Source organism: Anomaloglossus baeobatrachus, chromosome 3 (assembly GCF_048569485.1).
Source record: "Anomaloglossus baeobatrachus isolate aAnoBae1 chromosome 3, aAnoBae1.hap1, whole genome shotgun sequence".
NCBI lineage: Eukaryota > Metazoa > Chordata > Amphibia > Anura > Aromobatidae > Anomaloglossus > Anomaloglossus baeobatrachus.
In genome coordinates, this window is record NC_134355.1 from 557804165 (window position 1) to 557824709 (window position 20545).

Below are 20545 nucleotides of genomic sequence, written 5' to 3' on the forward strand. Positions count from 1 at the left end.
AAAACCATTCCATCACACTTAGATTTTTTTTTTTTTCCCCATGTTCAGAACTACAACTCGTCCTTCAAAAATCAAGCCCTTCACATGTCTGTTGGCACAAAAATATAAAAAAAAAAAAAAAAGTAAGGCAAGGAAAAAATTAAAGCCCAAAAACAGGATTCATCTGTTTAGCAATACTGATTTGCTTTACAAACTGACTTTTTTCTTTTTTTTTTTTTTTTTGAACAATAGAAATTGCACGGTACAAGGCTTAGGGTACCGTCTCACTAAACCATGTACCAGCGATTCCGACCACGATACGACCTGGTCAGGATCGCTGGTATGTCGCTACAGGGTCGCTAGTGAGCTGTCAATCAGTCAGATATCACCAGCGACAAGCCACCAGCGACTCGTGTAATGATTCTGCGCTTGGTAACCAGGGTAAATATCGGGTAACTAAGCAAAGCGCTTTGCTTGGTTACCTGATAGTTATCCTGGTTACCAGCATACACCGCTTATAGGCTGACCGCGCTGGCTCCCTGTATACGTAGCTACGGTACACATCGGGTTACTAAGCAAAGCGCTTTACTTAATTACCCGATATTTACCCTGGCTACGTGTGCAGGGAGCCAGCGCTGGCAACCTGTAAGCAGCGTACGCTGGTAACAAGGGTAAATATCGGGTAACCAATCAAAGCACTTTGCTTAGTTACCCGATATTTACCCTGGTTACCAGCGTATGCTGCTTACACAGTCGGTGCTCGTTGGTCTCCCACCGTCAAACATGCCGATGCGTGCTGCACAGTGGGAGACCAACGAGCAAAAAATGAACCAGAACTGTGTAATGATCAGCGATTTCACAGCAGGGGCCACATGAGATCGCTGATGAGGTCACTGGTACGTCACAAAATCTGTGACTCAGCAGCGATCTCGCTATGTGAGAAGTACCCCTTAGTTTCACACGTGTAAATGAGGTGATTGTTTTAATTTTGGAAAAAAAAACAATGTTCTGTCAATGCAACTTAGATCATTTTATAAGAATGATCGAAATCTTTGGCGACTTGATGGTGGACAAAGCGGCGTTTAATAGGTGGAGGTTGTTTCCTGACCATTGAACGGGATTTGGGAATAGAGGTCTCCAATCCAGACAGAAGGTCCGTACATCAACACATTTGAAGGGGGAGCTGTACTGGAAAGCAATCCGGTCCGGAGCATTAATCTAGGCAGTTTACATTCATGATTGTTTTCTTCAGGATTGTTCCTGATTTTAGAAATGTATCTATCTCCATTTTCATTTGTTTTACTTTGTTTTCTGTCCTTGCATTTATTCCACAATTAGAAAACCAACCTTTGAGAATAACTTTGTCTTGAGATGCTCCCTCCTGTATTTTGATAACAAGACTGAAACCAAGCGGTGTTCCACGCCAAAGTTGTCCATGAGTTTCATGCCGTTCACTTTTGCTACCTAGGTCTGCGTAGTGGCGGTATGTGCTGTGATCTCTGTGTGGGCCCCTCATTCTGCTGTGTGAAAGTGAACACTTGCTATGCTTCAACCTATGTCTGTAATATACTTTGTCAAAATATCTAGGCATTAAGCCAACAAAGTTCAAGCATGAAGGTGCAACTTTCTACTTAGTATCCTCTGTAATGGGGGGACAATCAAAAAATCAGTCTGTTAAACTCACACTGACACATTTTATAGACACAATGGAGAAATAGAAGAAAACAAGCTACTTGTATCTATATGTATGACTGACCGAAAATATCAAATTAAAAATGTAGAAACTTCTGTTTTTTGAATATATTTTGTGCAAAGGTTTGATCAAATAAAGTCACAGATATGACCTGAAGAGTTTTATGATGTGAACTTTTGATTCTTGTCATTAGTGAATTTAAATCCCTACATACAACAGAATTTATGTGCTACCTGGGTTTAATAGAGGAATGAATTGTATGCATGACAATAATCATGTAATGGTTACATTAAAACAGGGAATTCTATCAGGCCCTGCCATGAAGGTTTTGTGTCTGAAACGGGAAGCACTAAGGCTACATTCACACTTCAGTCGTTTCAAATCCGTCAGGTCAGTCATTGCGACGTAACGACGGATCCGTCATTTTTAGCTGTCAACGGACACAACGGATGTGTTTCGCAAAATTCCGTTCACAGAAATCCTGTAAAATAACTGATCTGTCAAGTACGTTACATCCGTCGTGATCCGTTTGTTTTTGGGACAGTCCAATGGGAGTGCCAGACATTTTGGTGACCTATTACTGTGTTTTCATAGGCCATCTATGACAATGTTAGCTATAACAACATTTGTTCTGCCCCTTTCTCTACAAACTGTGTGGATTATTCCTATCAAGCCTAGCTGGAGCTTTGCAATGTGATTATGTACATACTGGGCAAGCTCTGTAGCAAATAACGGAATCCAGCACTCAACTTCGTCGTACGACGGATTACAGCGGAATCCAGCACCATAGACAACCATTATACCTCTTGAGGGATTGTGACGGAGTCCTGTGCAGTGAGTTTTTTTTTTTTTTTTCTGATGCTCCAAAAAACGTTAGTTCCTTCCGCCGACGGTCAGTCATTCCACTACTGATCAGTCACGTGGTTGATGCAACGTAAGACCATCAGTCGCAATCCGTCGTTAATAGAAGTCTATGGGGGAAAAACTGAATCCTGGAAAATATGTTGCAGGATACCGTATTTTCTCCCAGGCAGCGGATTATGACTGAAGTGTGAAAATAGCCTTAGAGGGAACCTGACAGCTGGATTCATGTTGTCCGATACATGGCAGCATGTATCAAGAGACTGGCGGTATGATCTCAGCCAGGTATAATGTCACTGCAAAATGCTGCAGTGTTGTAGAGAAACGTACCGTTTTTTCCCCAAAAATAAGACAAGGACATATAAAAAATTTTTACTCTGAAAGATGAGCTATGGCTTATTTTCAGGGGATATTTTTTTTTGTCCACATTTATTCCTGAATAATTAAAAAAAAAATAAATGAACATTTATTCCAAAAGTCTGATCGCATTCTGCAACATCAACATGTCTCAAAACCAACCTTGTGTGTAACATCTATCTATCTATCTATCTATCTATCTATCTATCTATCTATCTATCTATCTATAATATATATATATATATATATATATATATATATATATATATATATATATATATATATATATATATAATTTTTTATACACACCCCATACCTGGACTGCCTGTCATCTCTTCAACTTTAGTCTACTGCAATTAAGAGTCCTTTGGTCACATGACCTGATGTCACAAAGGTCCTGAAGCAGTGTTCGCATCAGGATATAAACACTGGGGGCCCTGTGAAATTGCCCAGTTTGCGCTTTCCCCTAATAACAATCCTGTATACTATCCTGCTCCTGTTCAGATCTTTTAGGCTCCTGCAATTAAGAGACGTTTGATTAAATCATGTCATATGGCTTAAGTCATCAAAGGTCCTTAAACAATCTTAACCTTGGCATTCAACTGCTGGGGTTTCTAATAGTGAGGGTCCCAAGACATTTTGTACTTTAATTCCCCCCTAACGCCACAAAAAATCCTGTAAAATCATGCTAGGGCTTATTTTTGGGGTAGGGTTTATTTTTGGGGGAAACATGGCTTTTAAAAGCTGCCAGTTATTGACCGATATCTCCCTGCTTGTGTGTATGGAGAGAGACCTGTTAATCCAGGGGAGCGGATTGATCAAGTCTCCAGGACCCACCTGTCCAACTAGTCTCTCATGCAGTTCAGTCCCCAGCTGTTTTTAAAGTATGTTTTATCTCTAAAACCCTGCTCCGTTTCAGAGTCAAACATACCTGGCTGAAACCATATAGCCAGCGTCTTATTGCACGCTGCCCGTGGATCGCCTAAGCTGTCAGTCTCTTTAACTAAAAGTTTAAAGTGTTATCATGAAAAACAGATACTACTTGAAGGTGCAAAAGATGAAGAGTCTCGTGCTATTTCCTGGCTCATTTTTTTGTCAAAAATAGTCTTTACTCTTAAATTTTTACATTTTTAAAGTATATTAGAGGGTCTTATATTATTTAAAAAATTAATTCACGGTTGAAATGTTTTGATGATATAGCAACATTTTCGAGACAACCACATAAACATGCATTGAAAAGTAGTCTGGTGGGTTGGTCTATTTAAAAAAAAAAAAATAATATGTGAGACAACAGTTTACAGGTTTATTTTAAAAAAAATTGTTTAAAAGAACAGAGTCCTCAGGTTTATTTTATGCACTTAAGCAACGTTCGAGGTGACAGGTTCCCCTTATCTGCAGATACTAGGGGTCATCTGCAGGTAAATAAAGATGTGCTGTAAAGCAGGCTGTCAGTGTCGAAGCGTGACTACAGTCATTCTCAATGAGCCGCCACAGGGTGAATAAAACTGCATTTTCTCACTAGCCGCTGCTCCATTAAGTCAGATACACAGGGTTTTACACCATTCACCTGCAGCTTACCCCAGTGCCTACAAGTAAATAGAGGTTTTTCTAGGTTTCATTTAATATAATAGTTATTATTATTTATTATTATTATAATATCCATTTTGGAACAAAAAGAAAACTATTTGGATGTACAGATTCTAAAAGTAACCACGGGATAAAAGAAAATACATATATTTTAAATGTGTTCAAAATATAATCTTATTTATTAATACACTTGAATTTACAAAAATATCTCAGTCTTCAGACACCGGCTTTAGGGGTGCTTCACACACAGCGAGATCGCTGCTGAGTCCCGCTTTTTGTGACGCAGCAGTGACCTCATTAGCGATCTCGCTGTGTGTGACACTGAGCAGCGATCTGGCCCCTGCTGCGAGATCGCTGCTCGTTACACACAGCCCTGGTTCGTTTTCTTCAAAGGCGCTCTCCCGCTGTGACACACAGATCGCTGTGTGTGACAGCGAGAGAGCGACAAATGAAGCGAGCAGGGAGCAGGAGCCGGCGTCTGGCAGCTGCGGAGGCTGGTAACTAAGATAAACATCGGGTAACGAAGGTGGTTACCCGATATTTACCTTAGTTACCAGCCTCCGCAGCTCTCACGCTGCCTGTGCTGCCGGCTCCAGCTCTCTGCACATGTAGCTGCTGTACACATCGGGTTAATTAACCCGATGTGTACTGTAGCTAGGAGAGCAAGGAGCCAGCGCTCAGTGTGCGCGGCTCCCTGCTCCCTGCACACACAGCTAAGCGGTGTGCGCTGGTAACTAATGTAAACATCGGGTAACCATACCCGACGTTTACCTTAGTTACCAGTGTCCGCAGCTTCCAGACGCCGGCTCCGTGCAAGCGCAGCGTCGCTTGCACGTCGCTGCTGGCTAGGGGCTGTTCACTGGTCGCTGGTGAGATCTGCCTGTTTGACAGCTCACCAGCGACCATGTAGCGATGCAGCAGCGATCCTGACCAGGTCAGATCGCTGGTCGGATCGCTGCTGCATCGCTAAAGTGTGAAGGTACCCTTAAAGAGAATCTGTTGTCAGGTTTTTCCCTTTTAAAGATTGCTGTGTAAACCCCCCTCCACACCACTCTTTGAATACTGTTCATGGACAGGCTACTAATCATTGGTGGGGTCAGGTTGCACAGCAGGAGGACTTGGAATCACAAAGTCAGCTAGTTCTGTAGTGATAATCTCTTGCTGGTATTATTGAAACAGCAACACACAACTCCGTAAGTGACACATCACTTGAAACAGGCTTTCAACCCCTGTATTATGCTGCTCTCAGATTACATAGCAAAAATCTGCTGACATATTCCTTTAATTGTAGCTTCTGTTCTGCCCAGGATGGAGCTTCCGGATCATTCATCCTGTGTGTGAATGGACTGGCTATAGGAGGGGAAAAAAAAGGCGCAATAGGGTCTTACCCGGTATGAGGGTCGAAAAACTAGACAGAGATACACTCACCTGATGAGGTTGTGCCAGTCACAACCCCTTATGATAGCCTGTGAGTGCCTGGTGGTTTAGCAGCAGCACCGAAGGAGGTTTCAGTGATATACAGGTAGAGGAGAAAACCGGGTTTATGCCGCGCTAGAAATCACTGATGCGTGTAGATTAAAAAGATTTCTTTTTATTATACAGTTCTACGCGTTTCAGAGACATCAGTCTCCTTCCTCAGGAAAAGAAATCATCAATCATCATCATGATTTCTTTTCCTGAGGAAGGAGACATTCAATCGCTTACACCAACTGCCTCCTTTTGTGTATGCTGTAGCTGCGACAGAGGACAAACCTCTTTTAAGTGTTATGTATGCAGAAGATCTGTGTCTCTGGTTCTTGTGACGTCCGTTTTCACATGTACTGGAGACACGGGCACACTTAGACCCAATAAAATCAATGGATCTGCGCACACAACCATGGGTCTCCACACGGCAACATGGCCGTTTTCTGCCGGCAGCATGGGTGTCACACGGACCGCACACTGATGTGACGTACTGCAGAAAACACATGTGACCTTTTTTTATACTTGCTTGTCTCCGTTGCTGCTGTCTTTGCCTCCACTTTTACTTTCGGGCCTGCTTATTAAGCGCATTGCATATTCATAGCACTTACTGTGGACCCAGAAACAACAGCAGCGCCTGGGACAGGTAAGTATACAAGTTCATGCTGTCCGTGTGCTATCCAGATGTCACAGAAAGCTCCGGGATACACGTGCACACATGCGTACCTTCACCATGGACCGTGCAAAAAGTTTGTGTTTTGCATGGAACGTGTGAAGGAGACCTAAAAGGCAGTGTTTGACAAGAAAAGGTCTTTGGCTGGCTTGGCTATTGAGGGACTCCAGAACCTAAGTGCAGGCATGATGGTACCCTTGGCCACACATTGTAATAAGGTCTTGTGTTTTCCATCATCTAGTTGGTGGTCGCTTGATTTTTATTAAATTCGATGTCACATCGTTATTTTTTTTTCTCCGATTGTTCTAATTTATGGGAGATTTCAGTTGAACGTGGTGTAAACATGTGATCCCATAACTTCAATTTACCCATTTGCTTGCCTCTTCTTAATTTATTTTTTATTTTCAGTATGTCACCCAAAATATCTAGGGCCACCTTTTAGTTCCAAAGACTTATTCGAATGACGACTATACAGTAGCTGTATTTTACAGGATTTATTTATTTTTTATTTATTAGTTTTGGCAACCCAATATCCAATCACTGGACCCCTGGCCAAACTAAGAGTCCTATAACCCTAGTTTGTTAGTTTAGGGTAGGAGACTCAGTCAGGCCTGGAATTGGGACCAATACACACAGTAAGTTTAGGCAACAATATGGCCTTTTAAATAAAACTTCAAGATATTGTTTGCTGAAGTTTAGGGTGCGTAAATGTGATTACCTGTGCGGTACAATGTGGTGCTAGGGTATCTATTTCTTTTTTTTTTTTTTTTTTTTTACTAAGATCTGCACAATACAGGAATGTGAATTTGAAATTTGTATCAGGCACAAAAGAAAAGTGACTTCCTTGCAGGTCGCAGGGTGCAGATTAGACACAGTGAATGGGCCAGATCCAAAGGATGCGGAGCTACAAATGTGTAATAGAAACCCAAGCGTTAGCTTAGAATTTAGGTCGTCTTTTTGAAGCTAGTATCATATTTGAAAAATCCATTGTCAGATCTGCCACACAGTGTCCATTCCTATCAGCACTGTCTCATCGTTAGTACAAGCTTAAAGAGTGGTCTAATACCTAAAATGTATTTTCTAAATATCTCTTTACACCCTAACCACTTTTGTAATTGGCTTTGTTATAAAATGACCTACATTTCTTTCTCCTTAGATATACTGAAATGTGTTTTTTTTTTACTTTTTTTTTATTACTTCTCAAACAGGACATTACAGAAGGCTGGGGCTGCACTCACTTCTTGCCATGTCTGTCTCCCCTCCTGGAACAGGATGTCATCAAAGGGCAGCGCTGCAGTCAGTTACTATAGTTCCATCATGTAGTTTTTTTGCATTGCCAGCTTCTGTCAGCATCATCGAACCAGGACATCTTCAGAGTAGCAAAGCAAGAAACTATAGTAAGGAACTGCAGCGCCGTACCCCTAATGATGTCCTGTTTCAGGAGGGGAGCCCCAGCTTCCTGTGGTGTCTAGTATGAGACTCCTCCCAAACGAAATGTCACAGGAAGTGAACTTAAAAAAAAAAATAGGTAATAGCAGGGTAGGGAGAAGTGTAGGGCATTTTATAATAAAGCTAATTATAAAAGTGGTTACTGTGCAAAGATAGATATTTAGAAAGGACATTTCAGGTACTGGACCAACCCTTTAAGGTCTACATGGACTTATGGCATGATATCACTGCTGATCAGTAAACTTTTACCGATCTGCGGATGTTTAAGTTCACGGTTACACAGGCAGACAAAAGTAAATGATGTACACTGGGTGATCTACTCAGTGCATATAATCTGCCATGGCTCTCAGCAATGAGTCCTATTTACACTGAATGATGCATTGGTGAGAACAGTTTTTTTTTGTTTTTTTTTATTGGTAGTGGACTAAACATTAGTTGTTTTTTTTTTTCTCGATGAACAAAGTGTTTTTCTTGTTCATCAGGTGATCTACAGCCTCTTTACTCTGCAAGAGAATAGTTTTCAACAATTATTGTTCACTGTTATCTTGCCATGTAAATGCCCCATTAATCTTAAAATGTGGCAAATTTATCATAGTGGTCCATCTGTTTGTCTCTGTTAACTAAAATGCATTACATTTTTATTGTTAATGACATGGAACATAAGCAACATACATGTAACATTATTCATCCCCACACAGGGGGCTTAGAAATAATGAACACGTTTGCAATTCTAGAGTCAATATCTATCAAGTTATGGAAATATAAGAGAGATAAGGAGGAGAACAGTAAGAGAAAATTAAAACCGAATAAGGGAGGGTACATAGAGGCGCTTGGATCCAGGATCGTGGCTGGGGCTCGAGTGGCAGCCTGATCCGGTCCTCGTGCAGCGGCCCGTCGCCCACAACAATAAAAAGTGGGTATTTACAGGGGAAGAGTTTGTCAGTGATGCCACCCGTGGGTTGCGGTGATGGATCCTGACACCGCCATTGCCTTGGTATGGGACGCCCGAGGCTGATGGAGTGGGGCAGCAGGATGGTATCCCCTCCACGGGTAGGGGAGGTGTTGTCCTGGGACCCAGATGTGCGGGAAGGAATGCTGTGGAGCGTATTCTGCAGGGCTGGACCGGGTGGTAATGGTGTACTCACAGTTCCAGAGAAATTCACACAGAGTCCAAATTGCCAGTGACCTCCAGCGGGTGTTTTCGGGTCCCACACCCTGGTACAGCAAACAGGGGTCCCTTCCTCCTGCACTTAGTGTTTGTGTCTTCAGTTTGACTACTCCGCTTGAAATGGGGAAGTGCACTCCCGGTGATTTTGTGTTGTGAGCTGTGACCCGCGAGATCTGACCCATGGGATCTTAGCAGGCAATTGCGGAGCCCTATTCCCCTTGTTGGGCTTCCGTCTCGCTCTCTAGCCAGCCGGGGACAAGATTCCACGTCTTGTCCCACCAGGAAGCCCAATTGACAAGGGGCTTGAAGCAGTCCTCGCCCTAGGGTCCAGGCACCCCGACTGTGCACGGCCTCTGGACCGGATTCCTGCTGTCGGCACCGGCGGGCTACAACCCTGCCCTGGTCTACTTAAGGTCTCCCGCAACCAGATATCCGTTGCCTGTGGCCCTGTCTGCCGACTGCCACCTAGTCAGTAGTCTGGTAGTCCAGAGGCTCCAACCCCTGACTACCCTGTCACTCCACACTCCTCTCACATCCACTGTCAGTACTCAACTTCAACTGTCTTGTTCCCTCCCAGAACACCTCAGGACCTCTAGGTGGGCGTCACCATCTGTATGGCCCCGCCCACTGGTGTGTCCCCATTGTTATGGGGGGTGACTAGGCTTTGCTGGCTGATGTTGTGTACCTTGGTGTGGGTTTGGTTGGTATGCCAAGGAGGATGGAGTCCTGCACCTGGAAGATTTGTGCAGTCTCTGTGATGACCTGGTTTTGCCAGGGCGTCACACGTGTGAGGAAAGGTCAAAGACTGCCACTACAATACTTTGATCTGCCCTCAGCCGGGCAGATCAACATGTGCATGTGCAGGAGCGCAATGGAGGCCTCTGTGTGAATGACGCAAGACACGTCATGGACATGGGGCTGAGGAGGACGGGGATCGCACAAGGAAGTGGATCCGGACCGAGCGTAGCGGCACCTATCGGACCGCACCGCCTCCTAGGTGAGTATTATAAAGGTAATTTTTACGTTCTATAGAGCTGCCTGGGCTCTTATATACAGTATTCCAATACAAATTTTAAATACATTTACACAATTTATTTTAAAAGCTAATGAGTCTAAAATTTTAGAAGAGGAAGAAGCTCACCATAACGCTTGAAATATATCTGTCAAGCTGACGATCAATGGATTCGGTGAGTGCTGGTGCTGGCTGTTGATGCACAGCAACGTGGAAGCATACGAAAAGAGAAAAGTACATCCATCTGAAGGCAAAATAAAAAGGTCTTCTTTATTCAAAACCCTTTAAAACAGACATGCCATGAAGTCCATAATAGATTAAATTCACTCTCCCTTCTAATAAATTACTGGCAAAATGCCCTTAGTCATAGTATGATCATACTATGACTAAGGGCATTTTGCCAGAAATGTGTCAGAAGGGAGAGTGATGTTAATGTTCTGTATTATGGACTTCATGGCACGTCTGTTTTAATGGGTTTTGAATAAAGAACTTTTTATTTTGCCTTCTGAGTGATGTGCTTTTCTCTTTTTCGTAAGCTTTGTAAGACCCTGTGTGCACACTGTTTTGTTTTTTTTGCCGTGCAGAATTGGTGCAGTTTTTGTTCATAAGCTTCATGCAGTCCGTCCCCAGCAAAGTCTATGAGAAATCCGAAATGCTTTGTGCGCACACTGCGAGTTTTTTTTCCTTACAGGTTTTTCTGCAGAAAATCTGCAGCTAAAAGAAGCAGCATGTCACTTCTTTTCTGCGTTTTTCCCTGTGTTTAATGTTAAAAAACTGCAGGGACAAAGCCACAAGCAAAAACGTGGTAAATCTACACAAAAACGCACCAAACCGTGGTAAAAACGCGTGTGTTTTCTGCAGGTAGGTGTGTTTTCTGCCAGAAGGTTCGTTTTTTTCCCTGGACAAACAAATCCGGAGTGTGCACACACAGCCTTATAGTTCTACACTTGAAGAATAATTTCAGCCATGACGTAAGCCTGCCCCCCTCTCAGCTCCACTTTTCAACAAGAGATTGTTAAGAGATGAGAAATGTCGTCTGCATGTTACTAAGAGTCTCCTCTTAATACTTCTGTTACAGTTTCTCCCCTACGGATAATAAATTTGCCACCTGTTCTGATGATGGTACAGTCAGAATTTGGGACTTTCTTCGTTGCCATGAAGAGAGGATTCTGCGAGGTATTTTTGTTCTCCATTATATACAGTATATATAGTGTGTGTGTGTGTGTGTGTATGTGTGTGTGTATTTATGTATATTTTAAAAAATAGTATATCTTAACTTTTTTGTTTGAGAAGGGGAGGATACTGACCTACAACAGTATTCGGCCCTATTCAGATGAATCTGGTACATGTTTTTCAGAGAGAGGATATGTTACCGGTGCCATTCACATAGCTATTTCTGATCTCCTCCGTCACTATCGGGTGCTGGCTGGCATAACATTGTAAATTTGGTGTCCTCTAAATAACACAACACACAGCCATTAAGCCATTAACGTCTAAACATCTGGCAATGAAATTGAGTTTGTCTTTAAATGAAAATTGTGCCCAATTAGCCATTTTCCCTCCCTGGTGTCATGTGACACATTAGTGTTACAAGGTCTCAGGTGTGAATGGGGAGCAGGTGTATTAAATTTAGTGTTATCATTCTCTCTCCCATACTGCTCACTAGAAGTTCGACATGGCTCCGCATGGCAAAGAATTCTCTGAGGATCCGAAAAAAAGACTTGTTGCTTTACATAAAGATGGGTTAGACTAGAAGACTATAAGATGATTGACAACACCCTGACACTGAGCTGCGGCTCCTGAGGGCAGCCACTACATTGAACTGTGCTGTCCTGCCTCATGCCGTAGCTGATAATAGATGTCGGTAGGAATGCCGGTGTCTTAACACAACCAATCTAATGTCAATGACCTATAGTTAAGGCCCGTTTCACACGTCAGTGAAAAACACTGACGTTTTTCACTGGCGTGTAAAACACGCACATGTCCCTCCGTGTGCCGTGAATTACGGCACACGTGGGTTGTCTAAGTGCAATCCGGGCTCCGTTCTCCGTGGCCCGTGATTGCACTTAGAGATTAACTCACCTGTGCGCGCTCCCGCTCTCCATGGTGCTGATCGCTCCCGCGGTGCAGCATCCGGCCAGCGCTGACCCCTGCAGCAGCTGCTTCCGGGTCAGCTGTGTCATGCATCATTAATATGCGCGACAGTAATCAGCCGGCTCAGAAGCAGCAAGCTGCACGGGCTGCAGAGAGCGCCGCTGAAGCCGGGTGAGTAAAAATGTTTTTTATTTTAAATGCACGTTTTTTTCTGGCACGTGTTTCACGGACCACACCACTGCGTGGTCCGTGGGACATCAGTGATGCCAGAAAAAAATAGACATGTCTCCATGCGGCAATCACGCACACGCGGGTACGCCGCATGGAGACACGTGCAGTGAAAAATCACTGACGTGTGAGCAGACCCATTCATTATAATGGGTCTGCGTATGTCAGTGATTCTGGTACGTTTAAAAAAAAAAAGCACAAACGTACCAGAATCACTGACGTGTGAAAGGGGCCTAAGGCTACTTTCACACATCCGGTTTGAGCAGTGCGGCTCAATCCGGCTGTGAAAACTATGCAACGGATGCGGCGAAAACACCGCATCCTTTGCATAAGTTTTTACATGCGGCCCGTCCGTTTTTTTCCGGTTGCGGCATGCTACTGAGCATGCGCAGTGGAAAAAAAACGCATGCGGCGACCGGATGCAGTTTTTCCGCATCGCGCCGCATCCGGCCTCCATAGGTATGCATTGAAAAATGCGCCGCAGCGGCCGGATGCGGCGCGATGCGGTGTTTTTTGCCGGAGCAAAAAACGTTGCAGGGAACGTTCGATCCGGCCGCGGCATCGGCTAAATCTGCCGCATGCGGCAAAAACCGGACCGAACGCAAGCCCCTGCGGCACAATACGGCACTAATGTAAGTCTATGCAAAAAAAACCCGCAACCGGCGTAAAAAAAAACGGTTGCGGTTTTTCTGCAGAACGCCGTATTGTGCCGCAGAGCAAAAAACCGGATGTGTGAAAGTAGCCTTAGATAGATCATCCTTTGGTTCCCTTTAATGGTAAATAATCACCAGGATTTCGTATATAAGCTAAAGCCAGTGCTATAGTGGCACTTCTCTACATACCTGTAGTGGTCAGCTCGGATGTTTAGGTTTTGAAATCCAAAAAAGTAAAGTTTATAAAATGAGCTGTTTGTTGAGTGACAGCAGCTGAGGAGCAGATAACTATTAATATATTATCCCCTCCCCCTGTTAAAATTAGCATAAGCGTTATACAATCAATTCAAATTGCTGAAGGACCTGTGTGAGGTCATACCCATGTGACCTGGTATCCAGCTCTGGTAGATGAGGCCCCGCCCCTTCTGGTCACATGGCTATGACCTCACACAGGTCCTGCAACAGATAAAGTGAATAGTTTGTATAATACTTATGCTAATAATAACAGGGGGAGGGGATAACTATGAATATATTATCTGCTCCAGTGCAACTGTCACTCAACAAGCAGCTCATTTTATAAACTTTTCCTTTTTTGGATTTCAAAACATAAACATCCGAGCTGACCACTACAGGTATGTATAGAATCAGCCTGATAGTGCCAGTATAGCACTGGCTTTAGGTTATATATGAAAATCCTGGTGATTGCTTCCCTTTAAAGTCTACTGGAGAGACTGAAGCGATGCTCAATTTACATTGGTGCAGCCCCTATCATGAGACCCAGACTGACCTAACATACAAGTCAGTTTAAAAAAAATAAATCCCATTCAAATCCTATATTATTCTACAAAACACACCAGTTTCTCACCTGAAGGGGTACTGGAAACAGAGATAGTAGGGATTTTATGTTAAATTAGACACTGTAATCAAGAATGCCCAAACCTCATGTAATTTACACAATGTGCTAAAAACAATTACTTTATTGAGATTAAGTTCACCAGATTAAAATAAAAAATATCAGGGAAACCAGTATAAAAATCTATATGAGGGGTCAAAAGACATCACACAATTATTGTATAAAAACTATAGATGCTAAATATGCATGACTAAAAGGAGCACGGATACTGGTGATGTTAACAGAATTAAGGGTACTTTACACGCTGCGATATCAGTACCGATAACGCTAGCGAGCGTTCCCGCCCCCGTCTGTTGTGCGTCACGGGCAAATCGCTGCCCGTGGCGCACAACATCGCTAACACCTGTCACACGGACTTACCTTCCCTGCGAGGTCGCTCTGGCCGGCAAACCGCCTCCTTTCTAAGGGGGCGGTTCGTACGGCGTCACAGCGACGTCACATGGCAGCCGTCCAATAGCAGAGGGGGGGCGGAGATAAGCAGCCGGAACATCCCGCCCATCTCCTTCCTTCCTCATTGCCGGTGGACGAAGGTAAGGAGATGTTCGTCGCTCCTGCGGTGTCACACATAGCGATGTGTGGTGCCGCAGGGACGAGGAACAACATCGCTACTGACCAGACAACGATTTTTCATAAATAAACAACCTCTTTCAGACAAACTATTTCTGCCTCTTTTGCGATCGTTTAAGGTCACTCCAGCCTGTCACACGCTGCGATGTCGCTAACGACGCCGGCTGTGCGTCACAAACACTGTGACCCCGACAATATATCATTAACGATGTCAGAGCGTGTAAATGGCCCTTTACTCCAATGCGTGTTTTGCCATGGCTTTGTGTTGCTTCTGATGAAGCCAGGATGAAACGTTCCATTAACACCACAATTGGATGAATGCTGCTTTACTCTAGTTTGCAGTTATACCTGGTTCATTATATCTTTTGTTGTTTATGCTAGTGAACTTCTAAACTTACCACTGAGCAGTAAGGTTTATTTTTTATTCTTTTTCCATGTGTTCCAATTGGTCACATATAAATAGCATTGTTTTGTTATGCCATGATTGCGCAATGTCTCTTGACGACCCCCTATAGATTTCAATGGTCGTTTCAACACATCACATTTGTAGTACACTTTTAATATTGTAGTTTACTGCATTTACAATGTACATTTGTTACATTTTTTAAGGGCACGGTGCTGATGTCAAATGTGTTGACTGGCACCCAACCAAAGGACTTCTTGTCTCTGGAAGTAAAGACAGTCAACAGCCAATCAAATTTTGGGATCCCAAAAATGGTCAAAGTCTTGCAACCCTGTAAGTAAATGATCACATACCTACCTTTTTAACGTTATCCGTTTTTATACCAGACGTAATGTGGTACAAATTGTTTCAGATTCTGCCACCATCCCGCCTTGTTCATTGGTTCACCCTTTTATTTCTCAAGGGAGCAATATTTTTCCATTTCCAAAAAAGTCATTTAGGAGGTGGTTTCACTTGAAAATGTTGCTTTAAAAAAAAAAATCTGTACACAAACTTTTTTTTTTTTTTTTTTTTGATATTCTCTATCTACAAGATAGTTACTTCTTGATTTCTCAGGATTCGATCACTGAGATAATCACCGATCCCAAGAATTGGACTCTGAAATGCTGTCTTGCACTCCCATAGGAAATGAATGGAGCAGAGGTGTGCATGCTTTGCTTCCACTGTACTTGAGGCTTTTCCGAGCCCACTCTTGGGATTGGTGGAAGTCCCACCCATACATCGCAACCCATAAGACTGGGAAGTTATCTTTTTTTCCGTCGGATAGGGTATAACTTGATGTCTTATCACTGGAAAAAGTAGCAATACTTAGTGCATGAATATTGTGATATGATTTTGCTATGAGTCCTCATGGTTAAAGGTCAAGGTTGCACTGGTGCAAAATGCTGATAAACCAATCACACACACACAGAGGGCTGGTTGACTTGTATTCTAAAGGCACAAAGATAAGGCTTGTGAAGAGGACCAGTCACACAGATACCAAGCATATTGGTCACACCAATACTGTTAGATCAGGTGGGGTGCCCATCTCTCTATAAATAAGTGCACCCTAGAGTACTGACCAGCCAGACTAATCTAAAAGTATGGCTGCACTACACGCAACTTTGTGACTAGTGCTTTATGCAAGCATTATCCATGTGCATTTAAAATACAATATCATCACCCCTCGCCATGGAGAAGTGTGAGAGTGCTGGTTTTATCAGTATTTGGCATCTGTGCTGCCTCTGCTTTTTTCACGGGGTTCTGCTGCATTGTGTAGTGCATTAATATAGTGACCTGGTATTGGCAAGTATGGCTGCTTTTTGTGTTTGAAATCTTGGTACAAACCCTCTAAATAATGTAAAAATAATTACAGACTAATCAATTTGAAATACACAAGCAATTTTAATAGACTATTACATATATTAAGTACAGTGCATTTTTCCTATGTATCTGATTAGACATGCTCATAAGAATACTGTGATGGAGGTGAAGTGGAACCTGAATGGGAACTGGCTCCTCACTGCTTCTCGCGATCATCTCTGCAAGCTCTTTGATATCCGCAATCTTCGAGAAGAGCTTCAGGTTTTCAGGGGTCACAAAAAAGAGGCCACAGGTCAGGAAGTAATTGGGTGTTTGTGCAATCGGGGAAAATGAATTCTCCCCCAGATGAACAGTGATCTCAGTTTATCTGTTTATTGCAGCGGTTGCATGGCATCCAGTACACGAGGGCTTGTTTGCCAGTGGGGGCTCTGATGGCTCACTGTTGTTCTGGCATGTTGGGTATGTACATTTATTATTCTCGTGATTGCTTGGTGAGTATTTGTACATATTGGCTTAGATTTCTATAATTCCATATTTGTCTTTCCAAGTGTGGAAAAAGAAGTGGGTGGTATGGAGATGGCACACGAAGGAATGATCTGGAGTCTCGCCTGGCATCCCCTTGGCCATATTCTGTGTTCTGGATCTAATGATCACACCAGGTATTTTTAATACTATTATTATTTTTGTAGCAGGTACTTTCTCCGTGTACGTGTTCTCCTTAGTAAAACTGTTTTCTGTCTAGTAAATTCTGGACCAGAAATCGTCCAGGAGACAAAATGAGAGATCGCTATAACTTGAATCTTCTTGCTGGCATGTCAGAGGACGGTGTTGAATATGGTAATCACATTTTCACCAGTAGTCTTATTCATTCCCTTGTGATTTCATATGTCTGCCATACTCTGTTGTGGTTTTTTTGGGGAGGTTTACAATTTGTCAAAGTGATATTTGGCCTACATCCAGTTATACAGTCATCTGTGTTCTTTTTTAGATGATATTGAGCCAAACAATCTAGCAATTATACCTGGTATGGGCATCCCAGAACAGCTGAAAATGGCAATGGAACAGGAACAGTTGGGTAAGATATGGATAGAGGTTTTTTTTTCTTTTCTTTGTACAATCTGTTATTTGACACTTGGAATAAACGCATTGGCTTGTATTTCAGGAAAAGAGGAGACTAATTCAGTGGAAATGACAATTCCAGGATTGGACTGGGGAATAGATGATGTGTCGCAAAAGGACCAGAAAAAAGTCCCGCAGAAGAAAGTTCCATATGCCAAACCTATTCCAGCTCAATTTCAGCAGGTTAGTTGGAAAATCTTTAATCCCCTTGTAATGTATGAGATACACGTACATCACATGCCGGGTGTGAATGAATGTATGTATGTATGTACCGTATTTTTCGCTTTATAAGACGCATCGCATTATAAGACGCACCCCCAAATTTAGTGAAGGAATAGAATTTTTTTTTAATAAATAAGGTCCGTCTTATAATGCCAGTATCCGTCTAACAAATCATATAGAGTATATGTCCCTCATAGCCCCCCATCCTAAAATTAGCCCCCTTAATCTGGATATGGCCACCTTATATTGAATATAGCCCCCTTGTGCTGGCACACGTCCCCCAGTGATGCAACATGTCCCCTATGACTGGCACACTGCCCCCTGTGGCTGGCACACACACTGGCCCCCTGTGGCTGGCACACACACTGGCCCCCTGTGGCTGGCACACACGCTGCTCCCTGTGGCTGGCACACACGCTGCCCCCTGTGGCTGGCACACACGGCCCCATGCTGCTGCTTTTAGTAAAATAAACTCTTTCCTTACCTTCTCCAGCACTGTGCTCCCTCGTGTACCCCTCCTCGGGGCTGAGCTCCGGCCTCCTGCATTTCCTGGTTCTCCAGCACTGTGCTCCCTCGTGTACCCCTCCTCAGGGTTGAGCTCCGGCTCCCTGCATTTCCTGGTTCTCCAGCACTGTGCTCCCTGTGTACCCCTCCTCGGGGTTGAGCTCTGGCCTCCTGCATTTCCTTTTTCACGGTCCCGGTCATGTGATCGGCACAGCAGTGTGACATCTCTGCGTGACTGATCACAGCAGCAGGAGGGAGACCGGGCAGACACGCTGGAGGAGGTGAGTAAAGAGTTTATTATTTTACTATGGGCAGCAGCATGGGGGCCATAGCTAACACAGGGGAGGCATGTGCGATCAAAGGGGAGCACAGGCACATATAATATGCGCAGCCCATCGCCGCGGTGCAGTTTCAGCACCACAGTGGTTGACAGCGGCTGTGCATATTATATGAGCGGGCGCAGGAGATCAAACACTGCCGCCCGCAGCTTCACAAGCCTCTACCAGCCTCCACCAGCCCCCCCAGCACCGCTCCAGAGCGCCCCCCACCTCCCCTGGACCCTGCAGTATATAATCAGTATATTCGGTTTATAAGACGCACCCCCCTACTTTCCCCCAAAATTTGGGGGAACAAAAGTGCGTCTTATAAAGCGAAAAATACGGTATGTACTTATACAGTAAGCTCAGGATCTGAGCTCACACCATACTCTGTTTTATAGTAATCTCACAGCTCAATCGATGGAAAAATAATACACACAAATAACCCCCAATTTTTTTTTATGTGTATAAATATAAGTGTGTGTGTGTGTGTAATATAAAAATACAGCTCATTCCATAAATACACATGCCTTCTTATGCTTTTGCCAGTGGAAGATAAAAAAGTTATGACCTTTTTGAAAAGGGAGCAAAAAAACCCCTAAAGCATACAAACGAAAGTTGGATGTGACAGGAGGGGGTTAAATAATATCAATTATTAAGGTCAATCAGTGGCGTAAGTAGAGTCTGATAGGTCCGGGTGCAAGATTTGGACCTGCCACTCTTATCGTCCACCTGCATCTTGGTCAGATATATGGGCTTTTGTAGTGTTCTAAATCCTATAAAGGCATACTTTATTATGTAGTAATGTCATGCACCCTGGGCTCCTTCCAGGTGTATATATGACCTGCACCCTGGGCTCCTTCCAGGTGTATATATGACCTGCACCCTGGGCTCCTTCCAGGTGTATATATGACCTGCACCCTGGGCTCCTTCCAGGTGTATATATGACCTGCACCCTGGGCTCCTTCCAGGTGTATATATGACCTGCACCCTGGGCTCCTTCCAGGTGTATATATGACCTGCACCTTGGGCTCCTTCCAGGTGTATATATGTCTCACATCCTGGGCCTCTGTCTAATGTATAAATGTCCCACATCCTGGGGCCCTTCCAAGTGTATATATGACCCGCATTCTGGGCCCCTTATAGATCTATATGTCCTCCATTCTGGGTTATTTCCTTTTCTATATGTTCCCTTTCCTGGTATGTACACTACTTACAAAAAGTTAAGGATATTTGGTTTTTGGGGGAAATGTATGTGAAATGTTAATAGTTCACTCTATAGTGATATTTTAGCATAAAACTAGGGCATTTAAGTAGAAGCATGCAATGGTGATTTCTTCATCTCAAAAAAGTTATTGAAACAGGTGTGGGTATACCCTCCTCCCCTCCCCCAAATGTAAATTATTATTATAGAGCCATTTATTCCATGACACTTTAAAAGTAAAAAACAAGTATAAAACAGGCAGGTACAGGAGGAGAGAGGGCCATGCTCGCGAGGGCTCACAGTCTACACTGTCTCAGTAACTTGTCATGTGGCCTTGAGCATCAATTACAGCTTGACAACGATGTCTCCTGTTGTTCACAAGTTGTCTTATTTGCTGAGGCATGGCATTCCATTCTCAGGCCATTAAGGTTCTTGGGTACAGAGTTATGAGCCGCCTATACACAGCGACTCAACTGATCCCAGCCATAGGTTTTCTGTGGGATTTAGATCTGGAGAAAGTGTCGACCGCTCCACTTAAGGTACCCCAGTCTCTAGCAACCAGTTCCTGATGAGGTAACCTCTGAGCTGGAGCATTGTTGCTCTTAAAGATGACATTAGGTCGGTGTTGTTCCTGTAGAGGCACAATGACTGGTTTAATGATGTTATTCTAGTAGTATGGGCTTGTCACTGCACCATTCACAAAGTGTAGGGCAGTTCTGT

The 20545-nt window shown here is 43.5% G+C and overlaps 1 protein-coding gene across 3 annotated transcripts in view; it reads left to right on the top strand.

Moving 5' to 3' along the window:
* WDR33 (WD repeat domain 33) overlaps nt 1-20545 on the top strand; it is a 180782-nt gene that overhangs the window by 101977 nt on the left and 58260 nt on the right. For all 3 annotated transcript variants that reach the window (XM_075340837.1, XM_075340838.1, XM_075340839.1), the window contains exons 7-14: nt 11319-11416; nt 15305-15431; nt 16598-16752; nt 16841-16919; nt 17009-17119; nt 17203-17297; nt 17449-17535; nt 17623-17762. In XM_075340837.1, the coding sequence (XP_075196952.1) occupies nt 11319-11416; nt 15305-15431; nt 16598-16752; nt 16841-16919; nt 17009-17119; nt 17203-17297; nt 17449-17535; nt 17623-17762 (892 nt within the window). The remainder of the gene's footprint in view (nt 1-11318; nt 11417-15304; nt 15432-16597; nt 16753-16840; nt 16920-17008; nt 17120-17202; nt 17298-17448; nt 17536-17622; nt 17763-20545) is intronic.